A 15,996-nucleotide genomic window follows, 5' to 3' on the forward strand; every position below is an offset into this window, starting at 1 on the left:
TCCAAAACATTATCCTTGTAGTTTTAAGTGAAGTGTAGATCAGCTAGAAATGTCGAAAAAAAGCAAGAGAGGCTATTATCGACTGCAATCCTGTCTTCAGGGAGAGAGAAGAGATGGTTTTGCATATTGCCCACACAGATGATGCTTGAAGATGCATATTCGCTGGCTGAGAGAGGCAAAGCTACCACTGATCAAAAAAAAAAAAAGTTATCAAAAGAGCTCTATCTTTTCGTGCTAATGGATTCCTTCCTTTTCAGGAGACGCATTCCCACCCCTTATTAATGCCATTATTAGAGGATCCGAAGATGGAGCTGAAAACATTCCTCCTGCCCCTGCGTTTAGGCCTGTTAACTGCTGAGGTAAATATTTTCAGCCTGAAAGTTTTCCCTCCATCTCTTTAATCTGAGGTTGTGTTTTTAAAAGGAAAAAAAAATCGCTGCAAAAGCTGGAAAAAAAATTAAATAATTAAAAATGGTGGTGGTGATGGGGGACTTCCTAAGTGGGCTTCTTTCTAAATTTAAATTATGCCCTTGAAGTAAGGTCAAGTCGACAATTGCACATTTGGCTTTCTTAGTTGGACAGCACAAACCTAGTCGATTCAAGCTGTCTCCACAGTTGCAGTACAGGACACAACAGGAGACACCAAGGTGTTTAAAGCGTTGCTGTTGTGAGAGGAAAAGTGGGAGACGTTGTTAATCAGAGCAAATGGATTATCAGTCAACAAACTATTTAACAAGCGGCCATTAGGTCTCCGTGGCCTGCTTTCAGTCATTTGAGGAGCACTGATGTTACAAACCCTGCACCTCTAGCCTTGTATGTTTTAATGTCAGCATGCCAGTGGACATATTTTTTAAACAATAAAGCTGCAGCATTTTTATGTGATCACATAGCTCAAGTAGACAAAAGTGACAGACATACTTTTAATAACATTAACTGCATGCCTCACATTTTACATTAATTTGTTAAATTTAAAAATAAATTATGATAAAAGACTTGAACTTACTCATTGCAACTCATATCCTACAAGGCCAAAATGTGCAATGCCAGCAAGCTGCCATTGCACATTTTGTCACTTTGTGTTTTTCCCCCACCCCAACCTCTATCATTTTAAACATCTCCAAAAGCATAAAGCTGTTTATTCACAACACTTTTGGTTTCTTTTCACTTAAGAAATATAAATACTGTTATATGGGTGTGCCATGACCTAGTTAAGACAAAGATGGATTCCAAGGCAGAGGAAAAAAGGCTCAAAATGTCACGGGGTAATTGCATCCAGCACATTCTCTTCCTTCTTCTCAATCCTTTAAAAGGAGCAATCATAGTTTTATCATAGTCCGTGAGAGATGAGGAAATCAAATGTAAGATCCCTTTGGAACAAAGGAAACCCATATAGGCCATTGAGTCCTGTTTAAGGAAAATGGCTGCCGAGAGCGCTCAGCCCCCTCTCTCTGCTCTCTGTTGAAGGACTCCTGAGCCGTGCCTCTAATAGCAGACGGCTCCTCTGCTGCTGCGCTCTGATTGGCTCGTTGAGCTACCGCTGTTAACCAGCCAATTGCCCGAGCACTGCAAACAGCACCAGGCAATGTCAAACAAAACCCAGTTAGTCCGATAGCAACGCACCTCCACTGAAATAATTTACAAACTAAGAGAAGCACAGTCAGGTTTATTATTATATAAATAAAAGCGCCACCGTTTTTTTTAAATGGTAGCATAACATTAATAATTTTTAAAAAGAGGACAAATGGGGAACATAGGCGACGGATTGGCACTAGTCTGTTGCTGTAACCAAACAAACCGCCGCGTTCCAACGGTTATATAGCCGAGTAGCGAAATCGAGCTGCCAGACATGCGAGTGTTCGTATTAAAATTCCAATTCCCGTGTTTGACATTTTTATATTAGCCGCCATCACCTATTGCCGTGTCGCCGTAATGACTCTTACCCTAACATATCAACCGACATGTCCTGAATGTACAAACGCCCGCAAGACCGCACAGAAAAGCTCGCCACCAAAGCAGTTTTATTAGCCCTTTAGTGGCAGTTAAGAAGATATTACCCCCTGTGTCTGTCTTGTGTTTGCCAGTTAGGTAAATACAGCCGGTAGATTCACCACTATGTCGTTTAGAGGATTTGTGAGACACTAAACTATCGCCAGACCTCATTTAGTCGCGGATATAAATGGGAGCGTTTCTGCGTGGCCTGCCTAAAAACACGTTTATTTTATTGTTAGGCTAATGCAGCGTTAAATAAGCTGCGGCCATGGAGGCAAGTTTGTAACGAAAGTGCCGTTGGAGGTGGGCAAGCCTAGCGGTGTATTGTGGGAGAGACAAGCAGCTACAGACCAGAGGCACACAATATGTGTTGGCTCTCGCCGAAAAGGAGGCAGTATTCTTTAAGCTAAATCATGTAATGTAAGCGGCGAAAGGAAAGCGATTTCGTCTTTTCATCAATTACAAAGAAAACAACACTCGATCGGACGAACCATGTCCAAGCCAGGGGAGAGGAACAGATTGAACGAAGACCATGGCAGAAAGCAGAGTTCAAGTAAGCTTGTTCTTTTTTCCTCTTTCTCCAGCCCTCCTAATGCCTGTTTTCCGTAAGTGGGATATACACTAGATCCCATTTTTCGCTCTCGCTTGGGGTTACCCCCGCCACCGAAGTCATGCATCTGTAACGTTTGGCTGTTTTAAAGTGTTGGAGGAGGTGGAAAGGGGGGAGGTTTTGCTGGTAGGAGAACCGTGCTTAGCGCTTGGCTCCCGATAACGTTAGCTCTCCTCTCCTTGTCGCTGCCTGTCGTTTCAGGTTTGGCGAACGGCATGGACAGTCATCCCGTCTGCGGCTCAGCGGAGAAGCGGAGTCACCACTGGAGAAGTTACAAGTTGATAATCGACCCGGCGCTTAAGAAGGGATCTCACAAGCTGTATCGCTACGATGGACAGACTTTCAGCATGCCCGTAAGTGCCGCATTTGACGCGGCGGAGCGGCTACAATAGTAACCGAGTAGCCGACCTCCATGATAGGTTACAATGTGGCTGTGCTGGCCGTGGGTTTGTCACGGGCACGTTCAGCATCTTGAACACGGTGCCCGGAGGTGTTCGTGTTGATTCACCGACGCAGGACAACTTTGCAACAAGTTAGTAGCGTGTGGAGCTGTGAATGGATAACGGCATTGTGTGTGTGTCTCCCCCCTCTTCTCCCACAGAACCCCGGGATACCACCGGTGGACATCGTCCGAGACCCCAGGATCGGTCGTCTGTGGACTAAGTACAAAGAGACGGACCTGCCGGTGCCAAAATTTAAGGTATCCACTCTGGCTTGAAGATCGATGCCACACTTTTCCTTGCGGATACGGGGTGCTGTCAAAAGTTGCAGACACACCCCCCTCTCACTCATCTCCGGGATGCGAAGTGAAAATGTGCCTGTCGGGGACCAAAATAATACGCTCTGCTGTGATGCATGTCTGCTTTTACGGACTCGACCGAGTGCATCAACGCGATCTTTGAAACTTCTCCTAGCAGTTGTTATCTCAGCTGTCAGAAATGACCCTCCACACACGCGGTGCAACATTAACTCCTGTCATTCTTCTTCCAGATCGATGAGTGTTACATCGGCCCCGTGCCTCCAAAGGAGGTGACTTTCGCCAGGCTCAACGACAATATCAGGGAAGGATTTCTTACCGACATGTGCAAAAAATTCGGAGAAATCGAGGAGGTCGAGATCCTGTACAATCCGAAAAACAAAAAGCACCTGGGGATAGCCAAAGTTGTTTTCGAGAGTGTGAAAGCCGCCAAAGTGGCCGTGCAGTCGCTTCACAACACGTCTGTTATGGGAAACATCATCCACGTGGAGCTGGACCCGAAAGGTAAACAAGAGCTTAAGTTTGCTTAAAAAAAAATCAGAATCATATGTGTTATAAGAGTCGGGAGCGCAGAAATATGACAAGCCGAGTGTTACCTTTAGAGTGACAGCGTTCACGTGTGCATATTTACGTGCGTTGCCTGGTTACGTGGATAATTGAATTCATTCATTGAATATAAGCCTGCTCCCACAACCCCAGAGCTGACAGTGCTGTGCACTCCCACTGTGCATAATTTCAGACCTGCAAACAAACACAAGCCAATCTGTCCGAGTCCTCTGTACTTTAAATTGTTTGCATTTAACTTAAAACTAAGAAAAGAAGTTAGTTTTTCTGTTGTTAACACTGTTTGAATTCCAAGTCCATGCATGTTCTGTCTTGTTATTTTTTTTACTGATGCAAAACTGCAGCTTGAATGCATCGTAACATACCACTTTAGCAGTTTTGCTTATTATTTAATGTTATAAATACTGGCAAATATTTAGATTCACAGCTTGCACTGTTTTCATTGTCCGTAGTAATGTCTTTATGTTAAAGTATTACCCCAAATTGATGGATTTTTTTTCCCCTAAGTGTGATTGATGTCTTTTTAAGAAGTGCAGTTAGGGTTTGCTTTTTTGATCAATATGCTAAAGGAATGCATGCTTTTTTAAATTAAAATATGCTGATCAGTGGTATTTATCCCAGAACATAATGATGCTTTTGCAGATACAAATAATAATGCATCATATTAGTTTGCAAACCCCCCTCCATAAGCACAAGTTGCTGCTTTAAAATGTTTAGTTTGGAGTTCAGCTACTGGAGAATAATCACTGTCACTTAAATGATGCCCGATGAAGTCTGTTGGCTTTGTAAACCTGGCATCAGACCCAGACATGTTTGCTGTTCTGCAGGTGAGAATCGCCTGAGGTACTTCCAGCTCCTGATGAATGGCAGCTACACTCCACGCACGCTGCCTGTTGGTGGAGAGGAGGCCAGAGAAGTTTCCCCTCGAAGCCTGGCAGAAGCCTTACTGGTAAAAAAACAAAAAGAAATAAAGCTTAGGTTGTGCAGTTAAGAGTAAAATAGTAATTCAGTAGTAGTTTTGTGCTAGTTTGTTGAAGGTCAATTTGGAGGAACTGTTGCACACTCTTGTGTAGATGCTTTATTGTGCTTTGTAGAAATGTTTCAAGATACACCTGAGCAGGAACTTAACTGAAAGTCAGGCAAACCTGTGGCTTTGTATCTTGAGATGTCCTCACACTGCTGTGCCACCAGCTTGCTATTTTGATTTTAAAAGATCTTACTTGCTTTAGTTGTTTGAGAAACTGATTTAAAGAATCTTCTCGAACCTAAAGATGTTCTCAAGAAAATGCCCAAATTAGAATTTGCCTCTAACAATTTCATATTTGTGTCCTCTAAGGCTTGCGAGCCCATCCGCAGGTTATCAGAGAGCAGCGTGTCTGCTGGGGGAGGAACATTGCCGCCCAGCAGTTCCTCCACCCCCCTGACCCTGGAGACCGGCTACTCCAGCCTAAGACAGGATACGCCACAATCCCAGGGAACCCCTCATACCCCGCGCCAGGCTGGTACGCCTTTCTCTCAGGACTCTAGTTATTCCAGTCGGCAGTCCACGCCTGCCTACCAATCTAGCCGTCCTGAGAGCTCCGGAGGTTACAAATCTCGCCGACACGAGAGTAAATTTCAGGATGCGTACAACCGGAGACCGGAGAGGCCTCAGTATCGCAGCAACATGTATCGAAGTACGCCTGAGCAGCCTCCTTTCAAACAGCACCAGCTCACACCACCTGAACCTCCACCTTCCACCACTTCTTTCAACTACACAGCGCCTCCCCCCGCTACACCCAACTTCAAGTCCGCCTTCTCACCCTACCAGCCCCCTTTGCCCCCTGCGTTCCCTCCATCAGAGCCAGCTTTCCATCACCCAGCCCAAAGGGAGGGTGAATACCTCCGACCACCAGAGCCGCCCCTGACGGCTGCTGTTGACTTTTTGCCCGCCAAGGAGCGGCCAGAGACTCCTCCGATCCCGGAGCCTCCGCCACCAGAGCCGGCTCCTCATCCAACCACCCCTCCTCCTCAAACACCAGAGCACTGCCCTTCACCCGGTTCCCCCATTCTGGATCCAGAGAGGAACAGCCTGGATTCTCGCATTGAGATGCTGCTCAAGGAGAAAAGGACAAAACTGCTGCCGTTCCTGGACGAGCGGGACTCGGACAACGAGGTGCGAATGGAGGGAAGTCCGATTTCCTCCTCGTCCTCGCAGCTATCCCCGATCCCTCCTTACACAGGTGGCTCTCAAGGTGGTCAGCAAAATTCCCGTCCCTCCAGCACAGGTTTGGAAGACATCAGCCCCACGCCACTGCCGGACTCGGAAGATGAAGAGCCAATTCCCGGGACTGCCTCACTGATCAAGAGAATCAGCTCTCCTGTCCACGAGAAAGAGAAAGAAGGATCTTTTGGAGGCCACTCTCCCGCTGAGAAAATGGACACGGTAAAGCAAATATTTATTTTCTTAATTCCCTGATATTTGTGTCCAAATAGCGCCATATTTACCTCCATGCTTGTCACATTTGACAAGAAACGGCACACAGGTGCTGCTTCAATTACCTCTCATTAATGGCACTGATTAAGTTGATGGAAGCGCGGTGCTGATGTTTACGCACAGCTGTGAATGACAGTTACACAGAGGACGCAGGAAGTCGGGTCTAGTTTCAGTGTGCGGCGGTAGTAGTAAACCTTCCCTTTTGTTTCATTCTTTTTCTTCTTCTGCTTTGTAAAGGAAATTCCGGTTTCACAGCAAACCGTGCTTTAAAAAAAAAAATAGGGGCCATACCAAAAAGGTGTTTGCTCCTCCAGTTTACCACTGGCATTTTTCTTTCTTTATTTTTCTGCAAATGAAAAATGAAGAATAAAGCACCTGTAACCTTCTGAGGAAGCGTGTTTGTTTGCCTCATGTGCGCACACGCACTCCTTGTCAGGCGCAGATAAAAGAGTTGCAGCAAGTTATGAATGAAAAAGCTTTCGGTGCAGCCTTACAAATGCCTTCGCATTCATGGGAAGACAAACCACCTCTCTTTGTTTTAAAGTCGCAGTAGCACCGTCTGGCCTGTCAGGTTGCGTTTCAACACAGCGTGCTGCGAGGAAGAATAACAGCCTCTCTGCTGTTGGGGAATTGAACACTCTTGTTTCCTCTTTCTAACACTCGCAGCACACGCTCACATGGACGAAAAGCACGGTTTGGCTGTTGGCCCCTTTCAGCACGCCACATTTCCTGGTTTAGCTGAGCCTGACAGTCAGGATTGGCCGAGGCGTCTCTGTTCTCATATTTCAAGTTATCGCAAAGCAAACAGTACAAACAGGTCATTTGGGTAACAACGCCACTCCCATGCTGAGCTTTCCCTGCTCGGTTTCATTTCTGCAGCAGCTGAGACTTATGAAATAAAACAGAACAGATGAGAGTTCAGTGCTCAGATGTTTTTCAGAGTATTGCATTTGTGTTTTGCACTGCGGCGCTTTAGTTCGGTGCCTAAGCAAACATCTCGGTTTGGTAACACGCTGATCGAAGACTCGGGTCGGCTGTGTTTGACTGTGACTGAACTTTGAACTCAGACCAGGTGTAGAATCATTTAGTGCTCTTATTTTGAAGGTGCTGTGAGTCCAAGATAATATTTGGTACAGTCTGAAGTTTTCGTGTAGCACATCAGTGAGGGCAATAAAAGAGAGTTGGCACTGAATGCCTACTGAGATTTGTAGGTTTTCCTTTTTTAAATGTTGACAAATGTAACATTACAAAACCAGTGTTTTTGTTGTTGTTGTTTGTTCATTTGTTTTGTTTTTTAAAGTGGTGTATCCCAAGAAATCATCCCTTTACTATCATTATGTTTTATTCAAACATCTCAAACATTTCCACACAATGCCCAGCGCTGTTTATATTTAAGGGGCTGCCACATTTCTTAAGTCGAGGTATACTCATTTTGCTTTGGTTTGTTTTTTTTGTTTTTTTTAGTCTGATAGTTTGACCTCATTTTAAGGTCTTCATAAGAAAATAACATTTACTCAGGTGTCAGGTGAAAAAGGGCAGGTGATTGCACAGATTTGTTCAGTCCTGACAGGCTGTCCTGTCTCCACACAGGGCCAACAGTCATCGGGAGAGGATATGGAAATCTCAGACGATGAGATGCCCGGGACTCCGACCACAAGCGGAGAGTGTGGCAAAGGCATCGTCGTGAACTCTGCCGTGTCCCCGATGCAGACCATGGCCATGCATCCTTCCAGCTACCACCCCCTGTCCCACCAAGCCGGCTTTGCCATCGCGCATCACCCCCTGGCCCCTCACCTGGCCGCCCATACCGGAGTGCCTCACCCCATGCTGCCGCCCATGGGTCCCTACCCTCCAATGCCGGTGGTGCCTATGGATCTGATGAGCTGCTTCCGGTGGGAGCAGTGGAGCACAATTCCGATGTCCTTCCAGATGCAGCAGCAGATGCTGAGTCGCATGGCTCAGACCAGAGGGCCCTATCCCTATCCACATTTTATGGACAATGGCGCTTCCGGACCTTTCGGGGGACCCTATGCACCTCTTTCCATGGGTGCTACACCTGCAGGCAGCACAGGGGCACCTGGACAACAATGGCAGCATCCCAGTTTACCAAAGTTCAACCCCACCGTTCCTCCTCCTGGATATGAGACTAAAAAAGAAGATCCCCACAAGGCCACTGTTGATGGCGTGCTCCTGGTCATTGTCAAAGAGCTGAAGGCCATCATGAAGCGCGACCTGAACCGCAAAATGGTGGAGGTTGTGGCTTTTAGGGCCTTCGATGACTGGTGGGATAAGAAGGAACGTTCTGCTAAGGTAAGCTATCAAGAGCTCCAGCGGGAAAATCTGCATGTACTGACTGCTTATTGTACTAGTTTTGAATTACGATCAGTTAAATAGTGAAATAAAATTAGATCCATAGGATATGAATTAATTATACGTACCAGAGGCCACAGACTGCAGTGACATTAATGTTGGATCACGTGATGCGTTTCAAGATTATTAAGGAGAGTAATGAAAAGGCACGTTTGCAGCTGATTTTCCTGTTTGTGGTCCGGCGTGCTTGCACAGCGAGGAGATTTGCATTAATACGAGATATTATTTTGACAAGTGTCATAATGAATTCATCTGATGTGGTAATGCATTGTTATGAATGCAAGAACAGCTGAAGAGGTCACGCGTTTCATCTTGTAAATAAATTTTTTTTTTGTTGTTTAAAATCACTTAATTCATTTGCATTTTTGTGCCTGATTGGATAAAACAAACAATCAGAGGATGAAGAAGTAATTTAAAATCCCTTTTCTTTGATCACTGAGGAAATCTGACTGAGCTACTTTTTGCTGTTCGTGGTAATGAGAAACACAGGGTTTCATTTAGTTGACGTCTTTCTTTCCAAGGCATCTTTGACTCCAGTAAAGGGCGCAGAAGGGAAAGAAGAAGAGAGACCTAAACCCAAAGAGACGATTGGTTCAAGTCTCCTTGAGAACTGGAACAAGGGTGAGGGGCTGGGCTACGAGGGTATGGGCCTAGGAATCGGGTTGCGAGGGGCCATCCGCTTACCCTCCTTCAAGGTATCATGATTTCTAAAATTTTTTTACTGAACTGTAGAAGGAAGCATCATATGCACCAGGTGTTTAAAATGGTGCATGTCGTGCTCAGGTCAAACGGAAGGACCCTCCTGAGGCCGCAGCTGCAGGCGACAACAAACGAGCCCGACCCTCCACGCCTGTGGACGACGAACTGGAGGACGAAGGTAACCCTCCACCGTTTACACTCTCACTCGGTCCTCCATGCATGCAGTTCTCTTTCAAAACCCAATTTATCTTTTGGTAATTTTCTGTCAGACCGGGAACGAGACCCAGCTGAGCTCCCCTCAGATGATTCCAAACTGGATGGCGACGGCACGTCGGCAAAGAGACGCCACTCTCGACCGCTTGAGCTGGACAGTGAGGGAGAGGAGGAGGTGGACACCTCAGGGAAGGAAGAGTCGCTGTCTGACAGGGAGGAAGAACCTGTTAAAATGGAGGTTGCGGAGAGGCTGTCGCTTGGCAAAGTAAGTCGCCTCCAAAATGAAAGGGGGGGAAAAAAGCAGCAAGTGTACAGAAATTTTGTGTGTATCATAAACCTTTTCGTTCTGATTTCTTCCAGGAGAGTGGTGATGAGGAGGGCGAAGGTGAAGATGAGGGAGACTTATCCAGTGAAAGCTCCTCTTCAGATTCGTCTGATGATGGTACTTCAGATATTTGACAGAAACAGCTGGTTGGCTTTATTTATTTTAATGCGTTTCCAGTAGTTATTCATTTGTTTTTGCCTCTTTTCTTACAGAAGCTGAGAGTTCGTCTTCTTCCAAGGCCAGCTCAGACTCCTCGTCAGAAAGCTCTGACTCCTCTGGCTACGGGTTAAGCTCGGAAGAGGAAGACGACGATGAGGAAGAAAGGGAGGCAGCAGAAGATGCGGAGGTTGACGGCAAAGATGCCGCGACCTCCTCATCTACTTCATCCTCTACATCTTCATCTTCGGAGGAGGACGAGGAGGAAGAAACAGAAGCTAAGCCTCCGAGCTCTCCTGCAGTACCGCTCCCAGAGGTCAAGGAGGAGCAGATACGCAGACCTCCTAGTCCTGAGGAGCCGTCAGCAGAGGACCTGAAGCCACCGTCACCTCAACACATCCCTGGTAAATGTTTGCTCCCATTTCTGTAGTCTAGCGTGCATCACTTCAACAAAAAGCATTTCTAATTTTTAAAATGATGCTGTCAGAGGTTAAATGAAAATTAGAAAAGGGGAAAAAAAAAAACTGTTTCTTGTCTTTCAGTCCAAGAGCGAGACAGCCACATTCCTGCAGTGAAGTCTGAACATCAGGAGATTGTAGCAAACCTTCGGCCACCCACTCCCACAGGCGTCCTGTTTGACAGTGACCAGGAGACAAAAGCAAAAGGTAAAGCAGAGCCTGAAGATGTAGCCAGCACCCCTGGTCGATTAGCTTCCTCCCAATTACATTCAAGCATGGGTCTCCCCAAATCGGCCTCCGCATCTGTAATGCACCTCCCTCTCCCTCCTCACCCGGCAATAGAAGGCCGATCCCTTCTCCATCCGCCTCCAGGCCCCCTGCCCGACTTCCCTCAGCGGCCCCGGCTCCCAACAGATGAGGATATCCCCCGCACGCCTGGCAGGGACCTCATGGAGCGTGCCCGAAGTCTGGGTAAATCCCAGAGCACCGACACAGTGCCCAACACACCAGGCAGTGATGCTCCACTCACGGGCAGCAGTCTGTTGCTTAGTTCCCCTCACATCCCTGGTAGTCCTTTCTCCTACCCTGCTCAGTCCCCTGTCCTTAGCGCTGGAGTGCCCCGTACTCCAGGAAGGGACTTAACATTCGCCCCTGTCTTCCCTGACCCTGCAGCAATTAATAGGAAAGTGTCCTTGGAGAGCTTGGATGATAGACCAGTTTTTAAGGAGCCGCACATCAGCGCTGTGCCAGGCCAGGTCCTGGCAGCCGGCACAGAGCACTCAGTCAGCATCCCTGAAGATCTACCTACTGGTCTCTCTCTAGATGTCCCTGTGCCGTCCGATGTCACGCCGTTGAAGAAGAAACCTGGACGACCCAGAAGCAAAAAGCTGCCAGCGGCTTCTGCGGCTGAGGAGTCTTTGGAGCTCTCATCCGAGTCCATCCATCTGCCTGATGAAGCACATCTCGAAGCTCTCTCTGTACAGACGATCTCTGCACGGTCCCCCAAGCACTCGAGCCTGGACTTCCGGGAAGGAGAAGTGGAGCCTCAGACGGTGTTACCTGATGAAGACAACTTCCTGACCTACAAAGACGAGGCACCCACTGTGGTCTCAAAGCCGGCACGAAGGGCGCGGCGGCCCTGGGATGAGATCCTGCTGGGAAGCCTGTCTCCTGTCACCACGCCTCCACGGCCATACTTCACCCGACGCTCTGATTTTGAGGAGATGACCATCCTGTATGACATCTGGAACGAAGGCATAGACGAGGAGGACATACGGCTTCTGCAGATCACCTACGACAAGATGCTCCAGCAGGACAACGGTAACGACTGGCTCAACGACACGCTCTGGGTCAACCATCCTCATATCCTTTCATTCTCAAAAGTCGATGCTCAAGTCTCTAATTTATATCACAGAGAGAAACAACATAAAAGTTCTTATTAAAGGTTTTTTTCTTTCTTTTTTTGTAAATGAAATTGTATTGCACTGTATTTTGAACAGCAGCACCCTCTGGTGGTGAAAAAGAGGAAGTTGGAAAATTTTGAGTCAGGGTTCAAGGATTTTTCTGGCTTTCTGGAATAATTTTAAAGGTGTTTTTAGTCCCTTCCTTGACTTCCCTGCACCTACCAGCATCCCTGGAGTGAAGAAAAAGAGGCGAGATGATGGCATGAGGGATCATGCGACGGGCTGCGCGCGAAGCGAGGGATACTACAAGATCGACAAGAAGGACAAGATCAAGTACCTTCAGAGCACGCGGCTGCAGTCGGAGGAGCCGCCGATTGACACACAGGTGGGCAGGACGTGTGGATTGTGATGGTGTGTGTAACAAAAACTTGCTGTGGGTGAACACGTTTAGCTTCTCTCTGTCTCTGCAGGGCATGAGTATTCCTGCGCAGGTCCACGCCTCAACCAGAGCTGGCTCAGAGCGGCGTTCGGAGCAGCGGCGCTTGCTGTCCTCTTTTGCGTGTGACAGCGACCTGCTCAAGTTCAACCAGCTGAAAGTAAATATTATGCAGGAGAACCCGTGCAGAGGTTGCCTTACTCTACAGTTTTTACCAGCAGACACTTTAAAATGTTATCAAACTTCCTGTGACACCCCAGTGTTTGTCTGTTTCAGTTCCGTAAGAAGAAGATCAGATTCTGCAAATCACACATCCACGATTGGGGTCTGTTCGCCATGGAGCCCATCGCTGCTGATGAAATGGTGATCGAATATGTGGGACAGAACATCAGACAGGTGAGAGGCAGACAGCTGGTTTGTGTAATGTGGGTTTTCTTTCTGCATGTATGTAAACAGTTTTTTGTTTTTAACCTACTTTTATGTGACTCACATGTGTCTGATTAACCTACAGTATAGAAATAGTGCATCATGAGGAATTTCAGTACCACTGAAAGTAACCTTTCCTCAGGTTAGTCCAGGTAACCAACAATTGTGACTTGACAGAAGCCAGAGGTTTAGGTTGTTAAGCTCTTCACCAGTGGTTCTAAGGAGTGAAGCTGTTAATATGTTCACGGGGTGTCAGCAGATATCTGCAGTATTAACATACCATCTAATGATTGACGTTCTTGTCTGGCAGGTGATCGCGGACATGAGGGAGAAACGCTATGAAGAAGAGGGCATCGGCAGCAGCTACATGTTCCGTGTCGACCACGACACCATCATAGACGCCACGAAGTGTGGCAACTTTGCTCGTTTCATCAACCACAGCTGCAATGTAAGGCAACATCTGCATGGGGAAAAAGGTTTAGCAGCATGAATATAAAAAAGAAAATTTGTTCTTATGCCCTTCTTTTTTTTTTTCCCCCCCCTCTCCTCCCTCTTGCAGCCTAACTGTTATGCGAAGGTCATCACTGTGGAGTCTCAAAAGAAGATCGTGATCTACTCCAGGCAGCCAATCAACGTTAACGAGGAGATCACGTACGACTACAAGTTCCCCATCGAGGACGAGAAGATCCCCTGTTTGTGTGGGGCAGAGAACTGTCGGGGAACGCTGAATTAACGTCAAGTCGAGGTCAGAAAGAAAGGTCTCCCCCAGCTTCTCTCTAAGCTCGCCCCAAACTCGGCGCAAACTCCGTGCTTGAAATCTCGGATCAGGAGGAACTGAAGAAGGAACGCTTGTTTGGGAGTGAGGAGAAGAAAACCGGCAAGTCACCCGGACAGAGTTCAGCTACCTGTCTGGCCCTCTTCACATATTTAACTCTAGATTGTTTACGAATTATGGTGCTCTTAACATACAAATTAAAAAAAAAAAAAAAAAATGAAGAAGAAGAAAACTTCTAGTTTTTTATGTGCAAACACTTGACTTGCGGGTGCAGCGTTTCCTCCCCTCCTCTCAACATCGGACAGTATTTCAGCGTGGCTGCTTCTACACCTGGCTCGTACAAGTTTTACACCTTTTGTTTTTTTTTCTTCTTCCTTTTTTCTCATTTGTCTCATAAGCTTTACCCACACCACACGTGGTACATAGAAACAACACAGACTCTCATGTTCAGCTGCTCACTAACACTGTTAAGACGCACAAGCCCACCAGGTAAACGCCACCCTCTTCCCCACTTGTGGGAAGAGAGGCGGATGGCAGACGGTGCCGTTTCCACGCGGGTGGTTTTCCTGGACGTGAATCAAACTAATGAAACAAAAGGAAAAAAAATCAAGCTTACCATTGCAAAATCTGGAATATCCAACCATCTCCTGCTCTCACCAGCCAGCGACGGATCATGCTGCTTCCTCTTAGTTTATGCAAAAAAGCTAATTAAGATGTTCAAACTTTGTATTGATGATATTCCAGTGTTTTGCGGTTTCGTTTAGGTTCTCTTCTTACTTCAAAGACACTATATTCGTGTGTGAATGTGTTCGTTATCGCGTCCGGATAGAGCGCGAGACTGTGAGTGCACTGACCCCCCCTTCTTTCGTGGGCCGCAGCATGGAAAAGCCAACCAATCATGCAGAGCAAGAAAGACTAAAGATTAATCAAGTCCTGTCTACTTCCAGAGCAAGTGAAGGTACAAGTTTTCAGCTTTGGAGAGAGTAGTTAGTTCTCATTTTAAGTGCCATATGAATGCGTTACTGTCTTTGTTTAACCCGAGGAATCCAGAGATGCGTTAACATGGATGTGCACAGAAATGCTTCCTGTTTTTGGCTGATGGAGGATTTTTCTTTTCCTTTTTCTATCTGGGTTCACCGTCTCGTGTTTGTGTGCTCACAGATTTCTGTCCTCTTTATACTACCAGTGTTTAATGTTCCCCGCGAGGCAGAAGAGAGCCGATTCTTTCTTTATAAACTCATCGCAATGAAAAAGACAAACTTGTGAATGCACTCGGGGCTCGCACTTATGCGTCCCCCCCCCCCTCCCCGCCCCCTTTTTCACCCACTCAGTCCTCCCGCTAAGACCAAGTCTAACATTTTGCTTTTCATTCAGTTAAATTGAAAATGGAGATTTTTTTTTTCCACCAGTGATGTTCATATTGTAAATGATGACTTGTACAGAAGATCTAATGCTTTTTTTTATATACGTCTTCACAACTTTTAAAATGCATCTTTCTCTCGCTCTTTGTTTTTCACAAAAGACTGAGTATTTAAAAAGACAAACAAACGTATTTTCAGGGATCTGTAAAAGAAATCTGATGGTTTAAAAGGTTGTTTATTTAAAGAAAAAAAAAAAGGTCCACTGTGTACAGGACGAGTCTCCACCTCCCTTTGGAAAGATTGTTTCTTGTAGAAACGTCTTCATTTTTCTGCCCATTTGCTTTGTAATCCTAATATGTGTAAATAGTGTAACTGTGAATACTATATAAATAAATATATATATATATATATATAAATATATATATATTTTTGTTCCCTGGGATTTGCTACATAAACACGGCTCAGACATCTATCAGAATTAGATGAGCTGGTAGCAGGAAATTCAGCTTGTGTCAAGCTTTGGGGTTGTTGTTTTTTTTTTAAATTTTCTGTTGTAAATTCTATGAAAAGTTTGCGGTGTGGAGAAAAGAAAGGTGCAGAATCGGCATGAGAAGAGGACTGATGTGTCAGCCTGTTTCTCCTGTCTATTTATTATACAACAAATGTATGAAAAAGGAAGAAAAAATGGAAATAAAGCATTTTTGCATACATCCATAAACACTGGTGGTTTGTTATTCCTGAGGCTGCACGATGTGAGATAGAAATACGACTGATGGAATGAAGATCGTCCTGCTGATGCAGGCGGCAGCTGATCAATCAGCTGCTGCATCAATCATGCGACTCAGTGCAGGTTTCATAATACTACAGGTGGGGGGATTCTGCTTACGCTCATCATGCGCTCCACTGCTACTGTCGAGCCACTTTCAACTCCCAAATTCTTGAATGCTCCTATGAACGTATTACTGATGATTTGAACAA

General features: G+C 46.1%; 1 protein-coding gene across 3 annotated transcripts; it reads left to right on the forward strand.

Moving 5' to 3' along the window:
* The first annotated feature begins 257 nt into the window (after window positions 1-257).
* setd1ba (SET domain containing 1B, histone lysine methyltransferase a) lies at window positions 258-15,557 on the forward strand. Of its 3 annotated transcripts, XM_005934652.3 has the most exons (19): window positions 2,406-2,542; window positions 2,801-2,952; window positions 3,201-3,299; window positions 3,590-3,860; window positions 4,748-4,869; window positions 5,257-6,345; window positions 7,987-8,706; window positions 9,288-9,461; window positions 9,550-9,643; window positions 9,735-9,943; window positions 10,039-10,120; window positions 10,216-10,563; window positions 10,702-10,824; window positions 11,440-11,979; window positions 12,239-12,405; window positions 12,491-12,616; window positions 12,733-12,852; window positions 13,193-13,330; window positions 13,442-15,557. In XM_005934652.3, the coding sequence occupies exons 1-19, from the start codon at window positions 2,482-2,484 to the stop codon at window positions 13,613-13,615; spliced, it is 4,809 nt and encodes a 1,602-aa protein (XP_005934714.1). In that variant the 5' UTR covers window positions 2,406-2,481; the 3' UTR covers window positions 13,616-15,557. The 3 variants fall into 3 exon arrangements, with proteins under 3 accessions (XP_014193048.1, XP_005934714.1, XP_005934712.1); XM_014337562.2 differs by lacking the exon at window positions 2,406-2,542 and adding an exon at window positions 258-359 and having other exon boundaries at window positions 10,702-11,979; XM_005934650.3 differs by having other exon boundaries at window positions 10,702-11,979.
* The last annotated feature ends 439 nt before the right edge of the window (window positions 15,558-15,996 follow it).

Source organism: Haplochromis burtoni, unplaced genomic scaffold, assembly GCF_018398535.1.
Source record: "Haplochromis burtoni strain Fernald_Lab_line unplaced genomic scaffold, NCSU_Asbu1 Contig_182, whole genome shotgun sequence".
Classification (NCBI taxonomy): domain Eukaryota; kingdom Metazoa; phylum Chordata; class Actinopteri; order Cichliformes; family Cichlidae; genus Haplochromis; species Haplochromis burtoni.